The 20,760-nt window shown below is 37.8% G+C and overlaps 2 protein-coding genes across 2 annotated transcripts in view; both read right to left on the bottom strand.

Moving 5' to 3' along the window:
- LOC101167744 (SH3 and multiple ankyrin repeat domains protein 1) overlaps nt 1-6,787 on the bottom strand; it is a 52,941-nt gene extending 46,154 nt beyond the window's left edge. The window contains exons 1-2 of the mRNA XM_078937816.1: nt 6,542-6,787; nt 5,333-5,409 (exon numbers count right to left, since the gene is read on the bottom strand). The gene's annotated coding sequence lies outside the window, so the exon portion shown is untranslated. The remainder of the gene's footprint in view (nt 1-5,332; nt 5,410-6,541) is intronic.
- A 1,592-nt stretch (nt 6,788-8,379) lies between these two features.
- Nucleotides 8,380-20,516, bottom strand: LOC101167994 (vesicular glutamate transporter 1-like). Its single transcript, XM_004080537.5, has 13 exons — nt 20,095-20,516; nt 14,675-14,927; nt 14,213-14,331; nt 14,013-14,127; nt 13,844-13,931; nt 13,522-13,608; nt 12,535-12,671; nt 12,115-12,264; nt 11,881-12,013; nt 11,497-11,607; nt 11,095-11,222; nt 10,156-10,225; nt 8,380-9,995 (listed from the first exon to the last, which is right to left on the bottom strand). Exons 1-13 carry the CDS (start codon nt 20,154-20,156, stop codon nt 9,706-9,708), a joined length of 1,743 nt encoding a protein of 580 aa, XP_004080585.1. The 5' UTR covers nt 20,157-20,516; the 3' UTR covers nt 8,380-9,705.
- Nucleotides 20,517-20,760: the final 244 nt, after the last annotated feature.

Here is a 20,760-nt window from a genome sequence, read left to right as displayed (position 1 = left end):
AGTTGGATTTGACAGAAAAGGCTGTCTTTTTTCAGCCGCTGAGTCTATTAGAATTACAGCAGTATTTTATTTTTTCTATTTTTCTTTTTTTTTAATTCTACATTTTTCATTTATTATTGTTGTTACCAAACTTTAATAATTTACTTTAACAAATGTTTTTCTTATAAAGAACAATAATTCTGAGTCTAATCAGCTGCTCTGCACTGGAGTAATGCATACAATTAGTGCAGAATTTTCTCAGAGATCTTTGTGATCTTTGTCCTTTTTTCTTTCTTTCCTTGTCCCACTTTGCTCTCCCTTCCCACCTACATAAAACATGCAACCCAGACCTCAGAGGACCCCACCCCTTCCCTCAGCTACCAGTTTCAGCAGCATCCACTTCTTCTTTTAAGGTGTGTTTACTTTCATCTTACAGCTCAAAATTTTTTCCTCTTTTTTGTTGTACCTCAGTGTTTTTCCAGTCTACACAAACAGTGCTTTAGATGAAGCTCTTAACATTATTTTGTAAAATAAACTGAGCTTTAGGCTGATTTAACCCAAAAATAATAAGATGCAGAAGAAAAATGAAGTAAATACCTTTAAGTTTTTTGCAAACGTCTGAGTTGCTCCTTGTTGCGTCTGCAGTAACCTCCTCGATAAACCATAAAGAGTAAAATAGAACCAGGAAAAAAAAACTTCAAAGATCCATCAGATAAAATAGATTTGAAGAAAAAGAAGTAAAACTCATTTTCTTTCCTCTCCTAACATTCTTGAAACATGAGTCGGTGTGAGCCAGCCTGAGCTGCTGTATTGTGCAGCCTCTTTTTCATTCACATACACAAAACACACACTTTCACCTCCTCACTGCCCTAGTATAGATGCTCGCTCCCTCCCTCTCTGTCTCTACTGCACACACACACACAGCCACACACACACAGCTTTCTCCCTGTCTCCCTGCTGGATTGATCCTTCTTCTTTGCTCTCCTTCCACTCTCTGAACATACTCTTCACCATCTACTGTATCTGCCAGTTGCTCTATGGGCTTTCTTGTTTCGCACCCAAGTGCTCTTCTATTCAATTATCCCCAATTTTCCTCATTACTCTGCCCTGCTATGTCTTTTTGTCTTTCCCTGCTCTGCAACACTGGAGCCACTCTGCGCTTTCTCCTTCATTATTTCAGCCACTCCATCAGTCAGATTCCCTCATCCTGTGATAGGATTCCCACCCTTTCATCTGCTCCACACTCACATATCCTGGGCATGTGTTTGACCACTTTCCTTTCATGTTTTGAGACTGTTTTGTGAATGAAAACAATGACGTATATGTTTGAAATATGTCCATTATCACTGCTTGTACAGTGAAAAAGATAAATGAAAATAAGGCATCTTGGCCAGCTATCTTAAGCTGTCCAACTCTTTGGAGAGGCTTTCACATTTATCTCCTCTGTGGAGGTTTCTGCTCCTATAATATTTAATCTAATCTCTCCACTTTGGAACAGAAGCATTTTGATTTTAAAATTGCATTTTCTAAAAATGGCCTTTTAGAAATTTAGAGAAAATAATAGCACATGATTAATCACAGCCCCGCTAGTTTAGAAATGCAGTCTTTTGGGACCACACACAGTGGAGTCCTGGAGGGTAATTAAGCTTTAAACAGGTACCTCGACGTGTCTAGCAAAGTGAGGGAAAAAGTTTCTAAGAACATTTACCTGAGAAAGCTGGAATGTCCAACTTTTGATAAAAGTCCAGCAAATTTTTAGAAATTACATCAGAACAACAAAAGAATTCAGATTCAGGTACAGCCAACCTCAAAAGGGTTATGGAGAGGAAAACACAAAACCTGTCGGTCCAGCAGGAACAGCTGCTCTAACACTAATATAATTTGAAAATTAATTTTAAAAATATACAACAAAAAAATGACAAAACAAAGTTGTAAACAGCAGAGAATATAAGGTAGCTAAAAGGGCAGATAAAATGTGTTTCTACAAATCACATTGAAAGTGTGTGGCACTAAACATATTACTAATAAACAACAAAACAGCATTTTCTGATGGATTTCACCCAAACGTGAATATGAAGGTGTGTAGTGAAACTAGTAGAGCTTTAAAACTTAATGTCAGAAAAGATCGTCAGAGACTGAGGTTCATAAAATTAACTATGATACTGATGGATCTCATGAATGCCCTTCAGCAGCTTGCAGTTTTCCTTTACATTGCTTTAGCGTTGTAGCAGCAAAATAACCACACAATTGAAAGACTGTCTTTACGGATGTAACTGTAACCCAGAGCAGGGCAATACAGTAGGCATTAAAGACCAACTCCAATGAAATCATGTTTGTGGTGTTTTTAACATGTGGTGGTAACGCTTTCTTTTACAGTACAGTACTTACAGTGTACTTAAGTGGTATTTACATGGTACTTATTGTGTAACTACTGGGTACTTTCAGGGTACTTACATGGTACTTTTTATGGAATTTACTGGTTACTTACAGTGTGTTTACATGGTACTTTCTATGGGACTTTACTGGGTACTTACATGGTACTAACCATGTATTTATATAGTGCTATTTGGTTCATACCTATGTGGTACATACTGTTTATTTATAATATTCTTACTGGGTATTTACATGTTGCGCAAAGGTGTCTTTTATGGTACTTACCACATGTAAGAACAAGGTAAGTACAAATAAAGTACCTTGACCTTTAGGTCTGCACTCGCTGCATGTTTCATGGTATTTACCATGAATTTACCACAGAAACTACCCCTTAAGTACACTAAAACTGTACTGTAAAAGAAAGTCAGCCCTATTTCCACTCAACTACATGGTACTTTCATTACTAGATACTGGGTATGTTCAACAAATAAAGTGTTTGTATAAAGCTTTCTGCCGCCCCGTTACACTTTTATAAATTAATTTTGGTTTTGTCTTTGAAAAATGCAATGGTCAAACTCTGTTCTTTTTCCTATTATTGCTCCTAGGAGATAACTAAACCAAATCAAACTAAATGACGTGTTTGACAAGTTGGAACTGTTTGTGTGCTGGAAACCCTGGCTGTCAGGCTGTGCCTCTTCCCAGTAAGGCCCGTTTGTTTGCAGAGAGCTCAATGGCTTACAGGATCACCATCTGTGCCCTACACGGGTAAAATACTGGGTTTCTGAATGCATATTTACCTCTTCTAATAGATATTGTCTTTGGATGTTCTGATGCTGTTGTTCCCTGGGAGGTTTAGATAACATTTTATAAAAGTTGATGATTAAAGTTTAAAATTTAATCCTGGAGATTGTAAATTCAGTGCTGGGAGTTAAGTTTTTATTTTGAGGTTTGTCCCACTGAGAAGTGTTTATACTTTATGAGTGCTTGAGTGAAAACACAGCCCTCGTGCTTACATTACAGTTCCTTTTAGAGCTCCATCAGAGGCTAGGATGGAAGGAAAGCTGCTTTAAACACATTAATGCACACAGCGGAACACTCTGCTACCCTGTAAGAGGAGATATAGTCGACTCCTACCATATCCAAGCTCTTGATGACACCTGCATTTCAACACTTCAGGGAAGCTCTTCTGGGTTCTGTTCTTCCTGTACTTGGTCCATTGTGCAGGTTTGCCTAGTTTTCATCTCACCTACAGCTGATGGTTTTCTCACAAGCCAGCATTCTTCCAGTCTCCTTTGTTAACCCGTTTTATTTTTGCCAAAGACTTTGAGAAAGATCTGGGTCAGATGTAGTGTACTCTTTAAGGAAAATGCAGACTCCTGTTTTCCCCATTTCAGTGAGATAAGCAGGTTTGCTGTAGGAGAGTCAAAAAATGTAAACCAAGAGGCAGAGGGGAAAGTGAAACAAAGTATTGATCTAAAGCAGTGAAACAGCAAATTGGACTCCCAAAAGAGACCATTAAGGTGTTTTTATGTAGAAATGCAACCATATTTTACTGCTTGTTAATAATCTATTCACAAAATGCACAGCTATCAATATGGTTTCAAATGATGAACTAGCACATTCAGATCCTAAAGTCCTCTTACTTTAACATGAACAGGGGGAAATCTGCACTTGGGCCTCACTTTTAAGTTATTCAGTGCTGGACTCTTGTGGCCATTTGAGGTAACTGAAATGCTATGAACACTTAGAGCAAGGGCAAATAAATACATTTGATTTTTTTCCCCCTACTTGCAAAAACTTCACAAAGAAAAATTTGCTTTGGCTGGAATTCTAAGAAAAGTTGAGAAACAGAAACCACCATTTTATACTTGACTGTGTTGCCGCACTTTCCTTTCAAGATGAGCAATGTTTTCCTAGTTGAAAGTTATGCATACAAAAGAGGAAAAAAAAGATTTCTTTAATTTTATTTTGAAAATACTGCATAATGTCATCTACGTGAAATCTGTAGCATCATCTACAGAGCTGTATATTAGGAGCAGACTAAAAACTGATCTTTGATGAGCTTTAACAGCTTATTTTATTATGGCATCAAATGCCCAAACAGCCTTGCAGTAGTTTCATTAGAAAACTATCTACACTAAAATTCTTATTTAGAAAATTGTCAGAAAGAAGATTTTTCTCTGGGAAAATTGTGTATTTTAAAATTTCCTAAATGTTGCTCAGAACACAAAAAATAAAAAGGATAAAATTCTTTCAACTTGTGACGATCAAAAGCAGAATTAAGGTGCTGTAGGCAAATAGTTTTAATTTTGTCAGATGAGCCTCTGATAAAACTAAAAGTGATGCTTTCATGAAATTATTATACAACATCAGCCATTCTTCTTCTCATGTAAACAGTTTATTTCACACAAATACAAAAAGGTGTCAACTTTTGTCTAACAGCTCATGTGTTCTATAAGTTTCATGTTGTCTCATTGTATTTGTGGATAAAGATTTTAACAAGTATTTTTTTATCCTACACTTTGCACCTGCTGGTAGATTTAAAACCAGAACAAGCAGCACTGATCGCCCCACTCCTGTTCTTAAGTCCTAATGCAGGCCATCACTTAAACCTGGGTTTTTATGTGGCATAGTGGTGCAATTCCATCCATTTCATCACATTCATTACTAAAATTATGATGAGCATTGGACTTATATTTGCATACCATGGATCATTTCCTTATTGGAAAAAGTTAAGAGCAAGCGGTGATTAACACTTGTTATTGAAGCTCTGATTGTGGGCTTTTACTCGTACCATCTAATGTGACTTTTCTAGACTTGCTCTATCGGGGTGTGGCTCTAAAAGCTTAAGTTGATATTGGATATGACTGTCTTTGGTGGGCGGTTCATGGGAATAAAAGGTGGTAATGACATCCTTCGTCCAGAAGAAGAGCAGGAAATGTGAGGCACTTAAGAAAAAGGAAATAAAAGGAGGCTTTACCACACTGTGGAGACTGAGGTTGCAGATACAGATGGAGATGGAGGTTGATGAAGCTCTGAAGATGGAAAAGAATTTCCCTAAAGATGGAAACAGGAGCAGGAAGACACAAAAGGTTTAAGCCAAAACAGAGGAGTTGATTCCCTTCTTTATTCAACATCAGTACATTCTCTTCAAACTTGGAACTTCATGTCAGGAATGTCTAAATAACTATCTTCTTATTGAGAGGAGTTAACCTCTGTTCTTGTCAGGTGAGGATTAAAGTCAGAGTTGTGTACCAGCTTTCGCTAGCACTTAAAACCGATGTAACAGAAATATTTAGCAAAAGCAACAAATCATCTTAAAGTTAAAATATGTTCATGGGACACCAACAGCAACAGATAAGGTATACTGAGCAAAAGCAATGTTATTTTTTTTAAGGTATAGTGATGTTTTTAGTTTTATGCTTTGTTCATTTTAACAGCAGCAACCTCCTAATATTGATATCAATATGTTTTTGTCTCTTTAACAAGCAAAACATTTTATAACAGATTATTTTTATGTTTTACTTTCTACTCGGGGAATTAGTCAGCCAGTACATTCTTTATGGGGGGGAGAGGGGGGTAGAAGACTTTGGAACCAAACAGTGTAAAAGGCCATTACATATTTCTAGATGTTTTATTGTTATAGAGGTTCAAACCACTTTTTTTTTTTTTTGGATGAGGTGCTTTAACAAAATATTGCTTTTGTTATTTTTGCAATGCTTAAAGATGATTCTTAATCTTTGTCAATATTTATACTAATATTGACTCAAATATTGGGGTGCCCCCTTCCTTACCTCCCTGTAGCTCCGCCCCCGGAATGAGCACATTTTGATTTTTGGATCAAGAAATTGACTTGATTGTTTATTAATTAAACTCCACGTTGGCTGAGGATACAAACATGTATACATTCTTGTACGAATAATTAATGCACAAAATGTCAGAAACTGACGAAGGAAACTGGACCCCAGGGACTAAGGAGGAACAACAATTTATTTGCAATTTGGTGATGGTGGGGTGTGTGTGTGTGTGTGTGTGTGTGTGTGTGTGTGTGTGTGTGTGTGTGTGTGTGGTGGGGGGCAGGGGGTGAGCAGAATATGATGCCCAAGAGACGGCGCTCAGTGCAGTGAACCTTGTGGCAAAACAGATAGAAAACTGGAGGATGAGCATCATAAATATAGGATGTACTCACTTAATAAGCTAGTGAGGTGGTTTAGAGAAGCAGGCAGAGACTGAGAGATGCTGAGGACGTCCACAGGGAGATCCACGGGGCTAGGAGAGAGTTTGAGAAAGAATGATCCAATATGAGGATGCATTTCCAGATGGGGGAATGAAAGAGGAAGATTGGAGAGGCAGAATCCAGAAAGGTCCGCCGCAAAGGCAGAAGTACAAACATCCCAAAAACCATAGAACAAGAGGTATTGATAGAGTTAGGACCGCAGTCAGGCAGTGAATCAGCTGAATATAATGGGTGAGGAACAGGTGAGAAGAATCATCTTGATTGCAGGCAGAGAGTGAGGCAGAGAAGGATGGAAGAAGTCAGAACCTGACGATAAATCATTTTTAGTAGGCCTGAATTTTGTTTATCTGCTAACTTATTAGGAAGCACAGATTGTCACTAAAGAAGATCAAATCTTCAGCCTTTTGTCATGTTTTCACGACGCGACTGTGATCATAAAAATGATCCTGAAGATTGGAAAGAAACAAAAACAGAGTCAAAGTTGACCATGAAAACAGAAAAAAAGCCAATCACAGTAAAAAAAAAAAGTAGACATTTAATGGCTTCAAAGAATATGAGAAACATCATTTTAAAGGTTTCAGTGACAAAAGACAGGAGGGAAAAAATTGTAGTAAAATATAAAAGAAGAAGTGAATTAACACAACTTCCAGAAATATTATTATATTACTCACTGCTAGCTATGAAAGCTAAATAATTTTATTTTTAACTTCCAAAAGAGGCACAGACATTTAACAGGATGTGGAGGTAATTACTTTTTTTACAGAGTCAGATTTGTTTGTGTTATTATGTGAAATAAAATCATATTTGTGATCTAAATAATTAAGTTTTGACACATGTGGAAAAAGAAGTTAAAAAAGACAGTATTAGAAATTAATAACTTTGATGAAAAATATTCAGAAGGTCATGCACTTACTTTGAAACCGGTGAACGTTTAAAATCTTCCGTGTCTTCAGTGTAATGGTGTTTAAAGGTTTCCAGTGGATCACATTACTATAGCTACGTTAACTAACCGCTCTGATCCTCTCATATGAATTATGTCTTGCATGGCTCCTCAGAAATAGACTTCAAATCTAAATAAGCATCCTGTTTTTTAAGAGTTAGATACATATGCTTGCAAAAAAACAAAAAGGTTAAAAGTGATTTATTAAAGTATATAAATTAAGGTAAGTTGCATATTTGGATCAATCGACATAAAGGGGTTTAAGGCTATTTTCAAGTACATCAAAGTTTACTTAACTTAAGTTTTTTTTGCTAAGAAAATTAATGTAATAACACTGCAAGAAACACAGCTAGGTTCCTGTTTCCATCTCAGCTGGAAAAGAATAAACACTCAAAAGTTTAAGCTATAAGTTTGACATGGTAATTATTACAAAAAGGAAATGAAACAACTCAATTACAGAGAGAAGAAGGAATGAAGTAAAGATATATTTAGGTTTTACTGTCACAATACAAAATCAATATCTCGCATATTATTCTTTATTGTCCCCTTTCCTGAATGCAAGTGCAAGATAATCTATTAAACTGCGGACACTCGTCAGCAGATTCAAATCATTGAATGAAGACCTCTGCTTTACAGCTGTAAATCCTTAAGGAATTAGCTGTCAAAGAGGTCTACTTATGAGCTCTTTAATCATGTCCCGAAAAATAAAACGATCCTACAATGAAAATGTAACTCAGGTCAATCTGTAGATTGTGCTTATAGTTAGATAATTTAGGAAACACAGACATGCAACAGTGGCAGCAATATGCCAGCACAAGCTGCCAGTTATCTGTAAATACTGGACAGAAACAAACACCTCTAGGTTTTATTATACAATACAATATTTCCACATGTTTATCATTCAGTTTACAAGTAACACATTTAACAATAATTTCAATGAAAAATAACAGGAGTGGTAAAAATTCCACAAATGAAAATTAGCTCTACCAATGAATACAACTTAAAGCCTTTTAGAGCTAAATACATTTTTGCTAAAGACAAAACAGACTGCTTAAATGCAGGGAAATGTCCTGCATTTACTGTAAAAATTGCCTATTATCATTTTGCACTATAATAAAAAGCAAAGATAAAACAAATTTTGGAATATGTAATGACACCAAACTGCTTGTTTTTTTTCTTCCATCTCTGAGCAGGAACGCAGAGCACAAGAAGAACTAATAAATAATACATCAAAATTAAGGTATTTGATTTGAGAACAGTCTCAAAAAGTGTTTGTTGTGGGGATGGAGTGAAAGAAAATATGAAAGGTGCAATTATTTTACTGCCTGGTGACACCACTTTTGGTCTGAGACGTCTTTTGATCCTCCGTTTGTCAGCAGGGAGACAGATCAGAGACTTTGCGTGCAAGCTTTTGTTCTGATAACACACAAAGAAAATCCACACAAAAAGCTGCATGAAGTCATGTTTGAAAGTGTTTCTCGCCTTTCTTGATCCAATACTACAGAGTAAAATTTGTTGTATTGGCACAATGTATTTTTTTCTCGACTGTGTGCAGATTAAAGACAAAGATTATAGCTAATTTTAGAGAAAATGTCTGTTTATATTTCACTGCAAGGTGCAGAAACTCTTTTTTCTAAGAGAAAGACGAACCCTGTTGAGCTAACATCATTAGAAGTTTTTTATCCTCTTCAGCACAAGAGTCGGCTCTGCAGGACGTGTTTCATCTCCGTGTTTCATCTGGACTCCTCAGTTGAGCGGATTCTCGATTCAATAGGAGTTAGTTGGAGAGCAGAAACTTTGATGAAACTGTGATAAAAAGGATAAATCTGGGCCCACCTTTCTATTTTATGAAGTATACATTTGTAGAATTGAAACCAGCACATCTGTAGATTTTTTTAAATATCAAAGACAGCCACTATCTGGTCTAAAGCCCACCTCCAACAAAGTTAGCTGCTGGTTCCTAACACAGTTGGGGTGCACAACTGCACTCACACTCAAAAACACACACTTTACAGGTACTAAAGTGGTCAATTCCACTGTGGAGTTTTTTTTACATCAGGTGTGTTTGCACCGACACTTGATGAGATACTTTTCATTTTGTGTTCTAACCACGTAGTCAAAGGGTATGTTTGTTCAACACTGCTGGTGTTTGCTTTGTGTGCAGAATTTGTTGCTTTTATGATCTCTGTAGCTCGCCCTCTCCCCCATGAAGATAACTATTGGTTCCAGCTGGTTGAATGTACTCCTCAGTTTTGTCCCAGTCGGATACCCAGCCTCCGCCTCCACCTGCTGCACCTCCGTTTGGATCTGATGCTGTGTTCATAGCTCCGTAACCCCCTCCGCCGCTCGTGCGGTACAGTTCCTCCGTCTCATTTGCAAGTTCATCCTCATCCAGGATGCCACACTTCTCAACGCTCAGCTCCTCCGGCTCCGCCCAGGTCTGCTTCTCTCCGGATGCAAAGAGGCCTGTGGCAAAATTTCAGTCAGCTGATCCATATGTATATTTATGAAAGAACCAGCAACAAACATAGAGGGCACTGGGATTTTATCCATAACAAAACTTTTACTTCTGTCAGTTTAAACATGTTTTGCTTAGAATGGGTTCCAAAGAGAGAAGCATAAATACCGTAGAATATCACGCCTCCATAATGAACAAGTGAAGCAATGAGAAACACACCCTGCCACTCCTCGCGCGTCTGTCAAAGAGATGAAAAGTGTAAAACACACATTAATGATAAAATCACTGAATTCAGGAGTCAGAGATTACAAGTGATCTTTGTTGTAAAACGTGTTTAAAGACCCACTCTGATGAAAATTGTGTTTTTGGTCATTTAAACGTGGTTTTGTGGCATTTTTCTCACAACGGAGAACCCATATTAAGAAATGAAGCTTAAAATTTGCATTTCTGAGTACCGGTATTACTATATTCAAGTCAAAAATGCTGTTTGAAAAAGATTATAGTTGTGATATGGAAACTACAATCGGAGACCACAAGCTCCCTGCTCCTCTTCATTCTGATCCATCCACTGGTAGACGACTGGACCCATTTACATCTTAGTTTTCCTCAGTCTGAGATGGCATCAAAACTGATATTGCTCGTTATTATTTTTTGCTCCGATGAAGTTAAGTTGGGGTTGGGAGGAGCTGTAAGCTAGCAGGAGAGCATGTAAATAGATGGGTGATGGGAAGTGGGCACGGGGTTACTTTGTGTCAAAAATCCCGCTGGCAACTTAGAGGTGAAGTTCTAACCAACTACCGCTGCTTTGCAGAAACTATGTCCTAGAAAACAACACAGGTTTTTTCTTATTATTTTATTTTGGCTGGAAACATCACAATCATTATTAAAAGACCACTGGGAACACTTTCAAAATAGATAAAAAGATGTTCGGAGAGAGAAGTTATAGTTGTATTATTCTCCCTCAGATGTCTGTTAGTGACATTTTCTTTTGAGGTCAAATAAAAAAGTGTATCTTTAGGAAAAGTGAGATTTTATTCCCTGTAACCCAATTGACTAAAACATAAGACATTTTTTAAAAAGTAAATTGATTTAAGAGTTGTCTCTAACCTTATGCTTAGTCATGGCGCCAACTATGAGAGGGCAAACCATACCAGACAGGGTGCCCACGCCGTTAGAGATACCCATGAGGATACTAGCATACCGTGGTGCAATGTCCAGGTGATTGACATTGAAACCTTAGGAGGAAGGAGACATATTTTAGACAACTCGAATAGAATAGAATAGAATTTAACTTTATTGGTCCCACAAAGGGGAAATTAATTGCAGACAGAAAATAAACAACACTAAAAATTCACATTAAAAAAATTAATAATGACTGATGTACTGTCCAGTGTCTATGAGGCGATGTAGAGTCTAATAGGAGTTGTTTTTTATGCAATAGCAATATTTTGTTTACAAAATAAACACCAACACATATAACGCAATGCCAGTCAATATGTTTTATTTCACCTGAAATGGCAAAACCAGAGAAACCCACAGCCAAGACGAGGAACGTGATAGCAACACCTTTAGTATGTGAGAAACCAACCACCAGCAGCAAGGTAGCCTCCATGCCAAACCCTGAGAGCAAATAGAAGCAAACAAAAGTAGAGCATTATTGAATTTCAGCTAAAATTAGTTATATACTACCAAACCTATACACATTTGGTCATTTTACCCCACATGCACATTTTTTACACCACAGCCTGCATTGTAATTGCTTCAATTTTGCAAAATTATACCAAAATCCACTTGGCAAAAATGCAAATCACCCTTGTGCCCAACAGGGAGTGCTGCATACGACATGCATGAATATTTCCAGCATGAAATTCTGACATTCTTGTGCTTTCTCACCTCCACAGTTCATGAGTTTCCGGACGTTGGTGGTGGTCATAATTTGGTTAGAGCGCAAATAATCAGCAATTTGTCCACCAATAGGCACGATGATGGTCATAACCAGGTGGGGAAGTGCAGAAACAATACCGACCTGCATGTAGGAAATATTAAGAAAGAAATGCAAATTTGTCCAGGAAACCTTCTGAAGATCGACCATCAGTACATTATTCAGTGTTAAACTGACACTTTTACCTTGCTTATCTCAAACCCAAACACCTCCTCAAAGTATGCAGGCTGGCTGATGAGGAGCAAGTAGAAAGTCCAGCTTCTGCAAAAATTGGCCACAATGATGGCGTACACAGGCATGGAGGTGAAGAAGCACCTCCAGGGTGTGTTGAACTTCTGGAAGATGAACGTGTGTTATAGACTTAACTGTCAGTATGCCACTAATCTGTGAGATTTTTGTTTATAAAAATAGGTGGATCGTCTGTTACAGGTAACTCCACAGTCTCTGACTGATTCTTACATTTGTATTTCCAACAAACTTTTCATCTAAACGTTCTTTACCAATACAAGCTTCAAGCAGGTTGACCCTCAACACTTTTTTTTAACTTCATGTTAACTTTTCTACTAATGTAAGATAGTTTAAGGGTGGAACAATTCTGTTCTGACCGTTACTGTATGTTGGGCTGACTCTCCGATGCTCTCCTCAATATATTTCCTTTCCTCTTCAGTGATGGTGGGATGCGCTGCTGGACTCTCGTATGACACCAGGATCCAAAAGCAGTACCACATGACACCAAAGCTACCTGAGGAAAAAGAAAAATTGCCAAAATGAAGTTCAAACTGAGAAAACTATAAAGATGAGGATGAGCATCTGTTTTTAGATGTGGTTTTCAGCATGAAAACAGAAAGACCTAAAGTCTCACTCTGATCATCTTTGGATCAATTGTAAAAGTGTTACCAGTGGTCTGCTAATTTTGATTGTGTTGTTTTATTGCCAGTGCAACTAAAAAGGGGAGCAATGTTGGAGTTATCCAGCTGTTTTGAGCCAGATTCCAGCTCAGACCAGGAAAAAGAAGACGTCTGTCTGTACGTTCTATGATCTGATTAAACTGAAAAGAAAAAGGAAAAACAGTTCAAACACAATGATCTTTGTCATCTTTAAATATGGAAGATGGAAAATGCAAACTGTAGAAAACCATCCCAACTTTAAAGTATGTGGTAGCAGGATCATGTTGTGGGGCTTAAGCTCACATCACATTGTCTTAAACAAATATACAAAAATATACTAAAAGGGACACCTCACCATATGAGCAACCCACTCAAAGATCAAAGTTGGGTCTTCCGACTGAAAAATATTGATTTATTTTTCATTCATTCATTCATATTTATGTTTTAGCTCCAAACTAAGAGAAAAGTAAAAAAAAAACATCCATGTTAAAGAACAGGATAAAAGTCTGGCAGGATGCTGAGAGAAGCACTAATAAATAGGAATGTTTGAACTTCAGAATCTAAGAAAACACTTTTACTTTTTTTGCAAAGTTTACAATAAATACTTTTGGAAATCATTTTGTTTAAAATAGAAAATTCACAGTCCAAAATCGAGCTGTTAATGATTTGAAGTGAAGGCTTGAATAAAAGTCCAAGGTCACCAACCATAGACGTAGAAAACAGACGACCATCCAGAATATTGAACCAGGATTCCAGCTAAAGGCATGGCAATCACAGCACCTGCATAAGAACCTGAACAAGAGAGAATTTGGTTTAGTGTTGACATGAAAACACATGTTCCAACCAAATAAAGGCCAAGACTTATATATTTGTTTAGCAACTTAAAACAAAAGATATTTAAAATATGATCTCATGAGTTAATATCTTTAAAAAAAATTGTTCAAATAATTTAGGAAGAGGATATTTTTAAAAACTACATGTGGGTTTATGATTAAACTTTCCTTATTAATATAGATGATGGCCTCACCACAAAAGGCTGTTGTGGCCAGACGACTTCTTTCAAGAGGCGGGGCCCATTTTGCCCAAATACCATGACAAGCTGGATATGAAACCCCCTGCAAGACAGTGACTCAAAACCATGACGTTATTTATCCCAAAGTGCATTGAAATCAGAGATTAACGTTAAGGAAAATCACCTCCACAAGTCCTTGAAATATCCTGACGATGATCACACAGCCAAAGTGCATCCGAGCTGCTGCAGGGATGAGCATATTCAGGCAAGATGTGGCCACTATAGCAAATCCAAACACTCTGTAATAGAAAAGAAATAGAAACAGGAATCTTAACAACAGAAACCTTTTTTGTGAATAGATGAAAGTAAAGCAAACGAACTAACCTGTTTGCTGCAAACTTTTGGCAGATGAATCCTCCAGGGATCTGAGTCACTATGTATCCCCAGAAGAAAGAACCATGGATCATTCCCACTGTCTCTGGATCCCATTCAAACTGTGCTTTCTGTTTGAATAAACATGAACGGATCAAGTGATGCACATGTAGAAGGTTTTTCTGGTACAGGCATTTTTAATAGCAGGGTATGAGGATGGGAGAGAACAAAAGGTCCAGCTCACTACTGACGCCTGTTGAGCAAATACCAGAACTACAACACATGTCTCAAACGTTTAACCTTAAGACTGAATGAAAGCTTAATAAACAGTATTAATTAAAAATATGTAGTGCAATAAACAACAGAAACATATTTAAATGACTAAAAAATAGAAATAATTGAACTGCTTCATCTACTCTACTCACTGAGTCACAAGACAAAGGAAGGGAGACATGGATGTGAAGACTCACTCACCACTATCACTTCCTTGTTGCCTCTAAGGACTTTGTGGCTGTTCACCATGCTGACAACGGCCACACCCAGGTTGCATCTGATACCAAAGGAGATGCAGAAGCCTATGCCGGAGAGGATGGCGATGATGTAGCGCCTGGGAAGGCCGAAGCAAGTGCAGTCCACCACGGGCATCTCTTTCTCCTGCACCAACTCAGGTCGGCCTTCTGCTGACAGTTCAATTGTCTCTCCATTTTCCTGTTTCTTCTCAAGCGCTCTTTAAAGAAAAATATGAGGCTCAGTTTCACATTTTTGAACTGTTTGAATACAGTGATGTTTTAAAAAGACAATCTACAAGTACTTTGTGTCCTTTTCTGCTGGGTTTCCTCTTCTTGGATGCTCTAGAGACAAATAATGTAGTACCTGACAGTAAATGAAAGCTTAAAGCCTCGACGTGATTGTTTTTATTCAAGGGTAGGAGAAGAGCTTTAAATGATGTTATTCATCTTTGGTAACAAAGGTTTTTGTCACATTTTATGAAATAAAACAAATGTTAAAATCCTTTTAATAAAATGTACCTGCTTCCACTCTAAAACAAGGTTTCTTTTTATACCAAATAAATCACATTTTTTCATCCCTGCCACATTTTATTATAAGTGGAGGAACCAAATTCTCCATATTTTGCTTTATTTTTTTTGTTTTTATTTTATTTTATTTATTGGTAATCTGACAAACAGGGTTCTTACTCTCATGAAGTGGAAACATGTGTAAAATGTATTTAAAGTTTAAAAAAATGCACCAAGAAATTCAGGAAAGCTAAAAAAACTGCCATGTGTATGTGATCGACATATTACAGAAGAAACTAAGGACCAATCTCTAATGGCATCGTAAAAAGCTTCAAGAATAACGTTTATTTGTTTATTTTTAAGCGTTTTATAAATAATGTTTATTCATTTATTATAAAGAACTAAATAAATAAAGTCCATCCATCAATTTCTTAACCATGTTCTTCCACTCATCTAGGACTGGATCCAGAATCCATCCAAACCAGATGCCCAAGCCACCTCAACTGGTCCCTCTGGCCCTTACTTTTAATTACTAAATTAAAAATAATTAATTTTACTACAAATTGAGCAAATTAAGACGAATTCTTTCAAAAGTCCCGACAGAATAGAAAATTACTTTGCGAATTATAGGATTGAATAGGACTGATTTTAATGTAACTTGTTTGGATTTATTAGGAGGGTCTGGTGCTGCTTTGTTGTGAAGTAGGATTAAGTAATCTCATTTGAGGTTGACAGCTCTGTAAAATGTAGATTTTGTTTCAGAAATATCAGGTGATGTTGAAACCTGATGTTTTCAGTCCAACCAGATGCTGTTATTGAAGGCTTCAGCTGACAACGTTGATTCAAAAAAAGTTTTAGATGTTCAAATTGTCTCTGTCAGTTTAACCCTTGTGCTACCTTAGATGACCCCACCCTTCCATTGACGTGTTCTCCCTACCATGACAAAGGTGGATAAAGGTGGAAAGATTTCATGTAATCCATGGACACCAGTGAAGATCACTAATCATTGAAGAAAAGATGACCCAACTCCCAATGTTAAAGTGCCTAGGATAGCACAAGGGTTAACTGCTGTTCCTCCAAACTTTAACAAGATCCAGCACAGATTTAGCCTTCCTCTACTACGATTTGGTAAACAAGATTTGATTCTTTTTTTTTTTTCTTTCATCCTTTTCTGTAACACTGAAAACAGCAAGGAAAGCTTGAGTAATAGGCAAAATCAGCGACAGAAACATGAACGAGTTCTTTCCAGGCTGCTTTCTGACCTCTGCCTGCCTCCATTCTAACACGCATCAAACGTGTGTCTCCGTGTGCAGCCCTCATGTATTAAACCTGATATGTGCAAATGCTTCTTGGACAAGGCTGGAAGAGTAAAAGACGTGCTGATCAAGAGCAGCCGCATCTTTGAAATCCATGTTTCATCTGTAAAAAGACACACTGATGTTAAAGTTTAAAGCCCACAACTATGTGGACTTGAAAAACATGCATATGGAGTGTTACAGCCTCAAAAACTATTTTGAAAAACTGTAGTTTTGGTGGAATAAAGTGGGAAGGGCATTGTTCAATATATGTTGTGTTTGAACCAATACAGATAGGGTATTTGTTTTTGACATGGATTCCCAAAAAGGTTCTTATTTTTGCTTTTAAACCATTTCAGTCAGACAACTCTTGCAGAAGAATATTTATTTCACAACATCTTTAGGTTTTCACAACATCTTTAGGTTGGCATTCACAATTTGATTCACAACTTCGTTTTTGCATAAGGCTCCGTTCAATTCCTTGAGACAATTATTTTTTTTTTCCATACACTTTCGGGTAACAAAACCCCCGTAACGGAGCCCACAGGTGGAAGCCAGGGAGGAGGGAGGGGCAAAAAAAAAAAATGAGCGCTGAAGGTAAGAGAGAATGAACAATTGTACACCTGACTTAAATAGGACGCTAAGCAGGTGAGTTAGTTGACTGACCCGCCCTAGGGGAGTAACCTGTAATTCTGCAGAGTGTCTGCCCGAAATGCGACGAGTCGTTATTTCACCATCCTTTATCATCACTTATTTTATTGAATTTATTTACCAGCTCAGCAGCTCCACATTTCTAAAGACAAAAACTGGGAAAGTTTGTTGTGGGACATTCCCCTTAAATTCCTTCTGGTTGCTTTAACACATTATTAAACACGTTATGAAGTATTTTTTGTATTGTCGTCTTTTACGGCAAATCTTTTTTCAACATGTATATTTTGTGGTTTCTCAGTTGATGGATTGGAGCAAAACCTTTATGGTTTTTTTGTTTGTTTAATCTCAGACTATATTGTTCCGAGCACAAGCCAGTTCAGCGTTCTCTTTTTTCCGGTCTCTAACATGTGACTGCAAAAGGTATTCATTTGGCTCACTTACAGTGACTTGGAATCAATGTGAAATTATTTGATTCATATTTGAAACCTGGAGACAGCAGGTTTGTATTTGTAATCAAATTCTGGTCAGAAAAACTGCTGGATAGACAGTTGTGACGTCTGAAGCTGCAAAAAAAAGTTATTAAAAGTAGAATAAGTAGACTATAATTTAGAAAAAAAATGCACGATACTTAGACCTGAAATTTCAAAGACAACATTTAATCAGTGAAGTTCAAAAGCTCGACAACTGAGTTTTATTGAGAAGTTCCAAAGAAAAGGGCACAATAGGAAAGAAAGAAATTGATTTAAATCATGTCAATCAAATCTGAAACAACACCTTTGACCAAGAATGTTTTTTCTCAGATGATGTTATGATTTCAATATTTCCATTAAAATGTCAAATTAGTTGGGAGTTTGAAAAATAAATATGTGTATAACCTTACATTTTGGTGTTGGAATCAATAGAAGAAGAGATGGAGTGTGTTTTTTTCAATCATAAAAGTGCTTCCTTAAGCTCATCGTTTAACTTTGTCTGAGCTTTTTATTGTTTTATAAAATATTCCCATTGGTCTTCAAATGGAAGTCCTTGTCCCAAAGATGCCCATAGAAATCCTAGACATGTTTCATATCAAGCTGACTGCAAGTAGCAAGCGCACATCTATAGAACAGATGCTTGCTTAAGTACTTTCAGCCTGCTTAGAGGGTCTCAACAATCTTCAACAGTGATCAACTATTAATGATTCTCTCTGCTGAATTATTAAAGGACTATCTGTGGGTCTCTTGGACTATTTTAGTCTAGGCAGGCCTCTTTCTCTGTTATTCCTGTCTCCTCTTCATCTTTTTGCCCCTTTACCGTCACTACCCTTGACTTACACAGGGTCTTCCACAGTTCTTAACAGTTATTGCTTCCTCAAGTTCCTTCCTTAAACAGGACATGTGGAGCTGCCTTACACTGCCCATCATTCATCTGCATGGACTTTATTTATGGCAGTGACTTTTCATGAGTATCAAGGAAATCCGTTGTAATCCTTACAAGCTATCTGACCTTCTCCTATCTGTTCCTCTTGTGGCTTTTAGAAAGAGTCAAAGTTACTGTGTAGGGACGGTTTGATAGATGGCAGAGTTTCGATGCTCTGGTTTTAGAGATGAACAGTTGGTTCCATTTTGGTTAAGTGCGCCTGGTTTCCTCTCCAAGTTAATCTCTTTGTTTATGCGTCCAGGCCAAATGAGAGTAAAAGAGAGTTACAAGAGTAAAAGTCCAGATTATTTTAAAGAATAGAAAGATTGGAGGGGGGTAAGGTATAGATCAAACTTACTTCGGCGACTCTGAACGTGCGTAAAGCGCGTTGTGCCGAAAGCTGCCAGTGCGCATTACGCACAGGGCAAGGAGCGCGCACGTGCGCAGAGCGGAAATGACAGTTTATGCAGCCCACTGCCGTAGGTCGACTGTCCTAATCCTTGCAGTTGGATGTCCTGTGGTTTGTGGGTGGGGCTACATGCCATGACGAGCTACTTAGGCGGAGAAGTAGAGGAGGCCCAGGTGTACTGCCTGCAGGGATTTGCGTGGGACGACAGCTTGAAAGAGGAGAGGCTATTTCTGGAGAGGATTTAAGTGTTTAGAGGATGCATCAAATCCCGAGAGGGAGAGGGAAAGGGGAATCCATCAATAGATAGTTGCTTTCAGATCACGGGCCATGTCCCAGAGTGAAGTACCTTATGTGTGTTTTAGCAAAGTCTGCAAAGACTGATTTCAAAGAAGAATTTCATTAACAGAAAAAACAAAAAACACCAGTGCACGACATGCTTTTGAATATGAAACAATATGGATTTTTCACTATTGCTGTTTTTTTAATTATTCTGCAAAAGCAACTTCTTTTTTTTAGCTCACTTTCTTCTCAAGGTCACAGTGCATGAATGACAGGTCAGCTTTATGCTAAACATAGTTTTTCTGTGGACAAACAGTGCCATCAAGCAAACGTTCATCTGTTTAAAGTAGAAATTAAAGGATAACACTTGCTGTTCAGTTTCACAATTCCTGCTTAACCTTTAAATCCAACTCCATACAGAGATTTCTGTAACCCGATAGTGTGACAGCTCTGCGGAAAAGCTTGAAATAGATCCAGCTATTGATCCACCTCTTCATTTTACACTGACAGAACATTTCAAACCTAAAATTAAACATAATCCGCTTCTTTGTTCCTCTAAAACAAGTACGTTTAAATATATCACAAGTATAAAAACAATTCATTTTGGTTTGATTGTTTGTATTGGCTCAGAATAAGTTTCTTCTTTGGCGTTTAATAGATAGGTGGTCCACACAGATGTGGCAGATTATCCAAGCCATTGGACATCCTGATCTCGTTTGCTTTTATCTCCTCAAGATAATCAGCAGCTGTAGTTAACCCCAAAATCTCAGACAAAGAGTTAAAGACAAACTATGTTATTTTAAAAGGAATGTTTTTTTCGGATAATTTTTTCTAAGAAAATGTACATACCCGTATATTTTCCCAAGAGTCTTGGCTGTCACGGCCTTGAACCTGTCCGTCCGGATCTCCATCCTGACGACTCCAGGACCGAACCAACGCGCTGAATTTGTGCGCCCCTGATGCGCCTCTTACTCACATTAAACAACCCCCCCAAAATAAAATTGTAGATTCTTCTTCTTTCGGCTGAAGCTCCGGAGTCACTTATCGTGAAATTAACTTTACTGCAACTACAGAACAAATTCCAACGAACATTTTCAGTCCAACGTCATCAATCCTCAGCGTCCAGACCAACTTGGTCACACTTTTCGGTGTCCTTATAAGTTTCCGGCGCAGGTGAGGCAACTTTCGACAGGATTCATGGCCAAGCAGTGTCTCTGGCCGTGGTGCTGAAACAGATTACTGCCGCCCGCGCGCTAATCTCTCAAGGAGTGTGTAGTGAGTGGAAGGTGGCGTGTCACTTCCTTCCACACAGCCCGGCTTTTTAAGCACCGACCGCTCAGGCTATGGCTATTCTCGGATCCTTGAATGAAGAGTAAACACTGTCCGATCGAAACATATTAACAAAACTCCTGGTATTTGTAAGACGAGATGGGCAGATTGCCTTGCAGAGGCTGCCGGGGCAGAGGGCTGAACTGCAGCTATAGATTCCTTTATGACATAAGGTGATCAATATCT

The sequence above is a fragment of the Oryzias latipes genome, chromosome 19, assembly GCF_053564925.1.
Source record: "Oryzias latipes strain Hd-rR chromosome 19, Olatipes_Hd-rR_3.1".
In the NCBI taxonomy this organism is placed as follows: Eukaryota; Metazoa; Chordata; class Actinopteri; order Beloniformes; family Adrianichthyidae; genus Oryzias; species Oryzias latipes.
Note: the sequence above shows the minus strand (reverse complement) of the source record. Positions and strands in the feature narration are given on the sequence as shown.

Coding starts and splice junctions, on each gene's coding strand:
- LOC101167994 (XM_004080537.5), bottom strand. CDS start 20,156: ATGGAGATCCGGACGGACAGGTTCAAGGCCGTGACAGCCAAGACTCTT. Junction 11,608..11,880: donor GAAACTCATGAACTGTGGAG/GTGAGAAAGCAC, acceptor ATTTGCTCTCAG/GGTTTGGCATGGAGGCTACC. Junction 11,223..11,496: donor CTCTGGTTTTGCCATTTCAG/GTGAAATAAAAC, acceptor CTTCCTCCTAAG/GTTTCAATGTCAATCACCTG.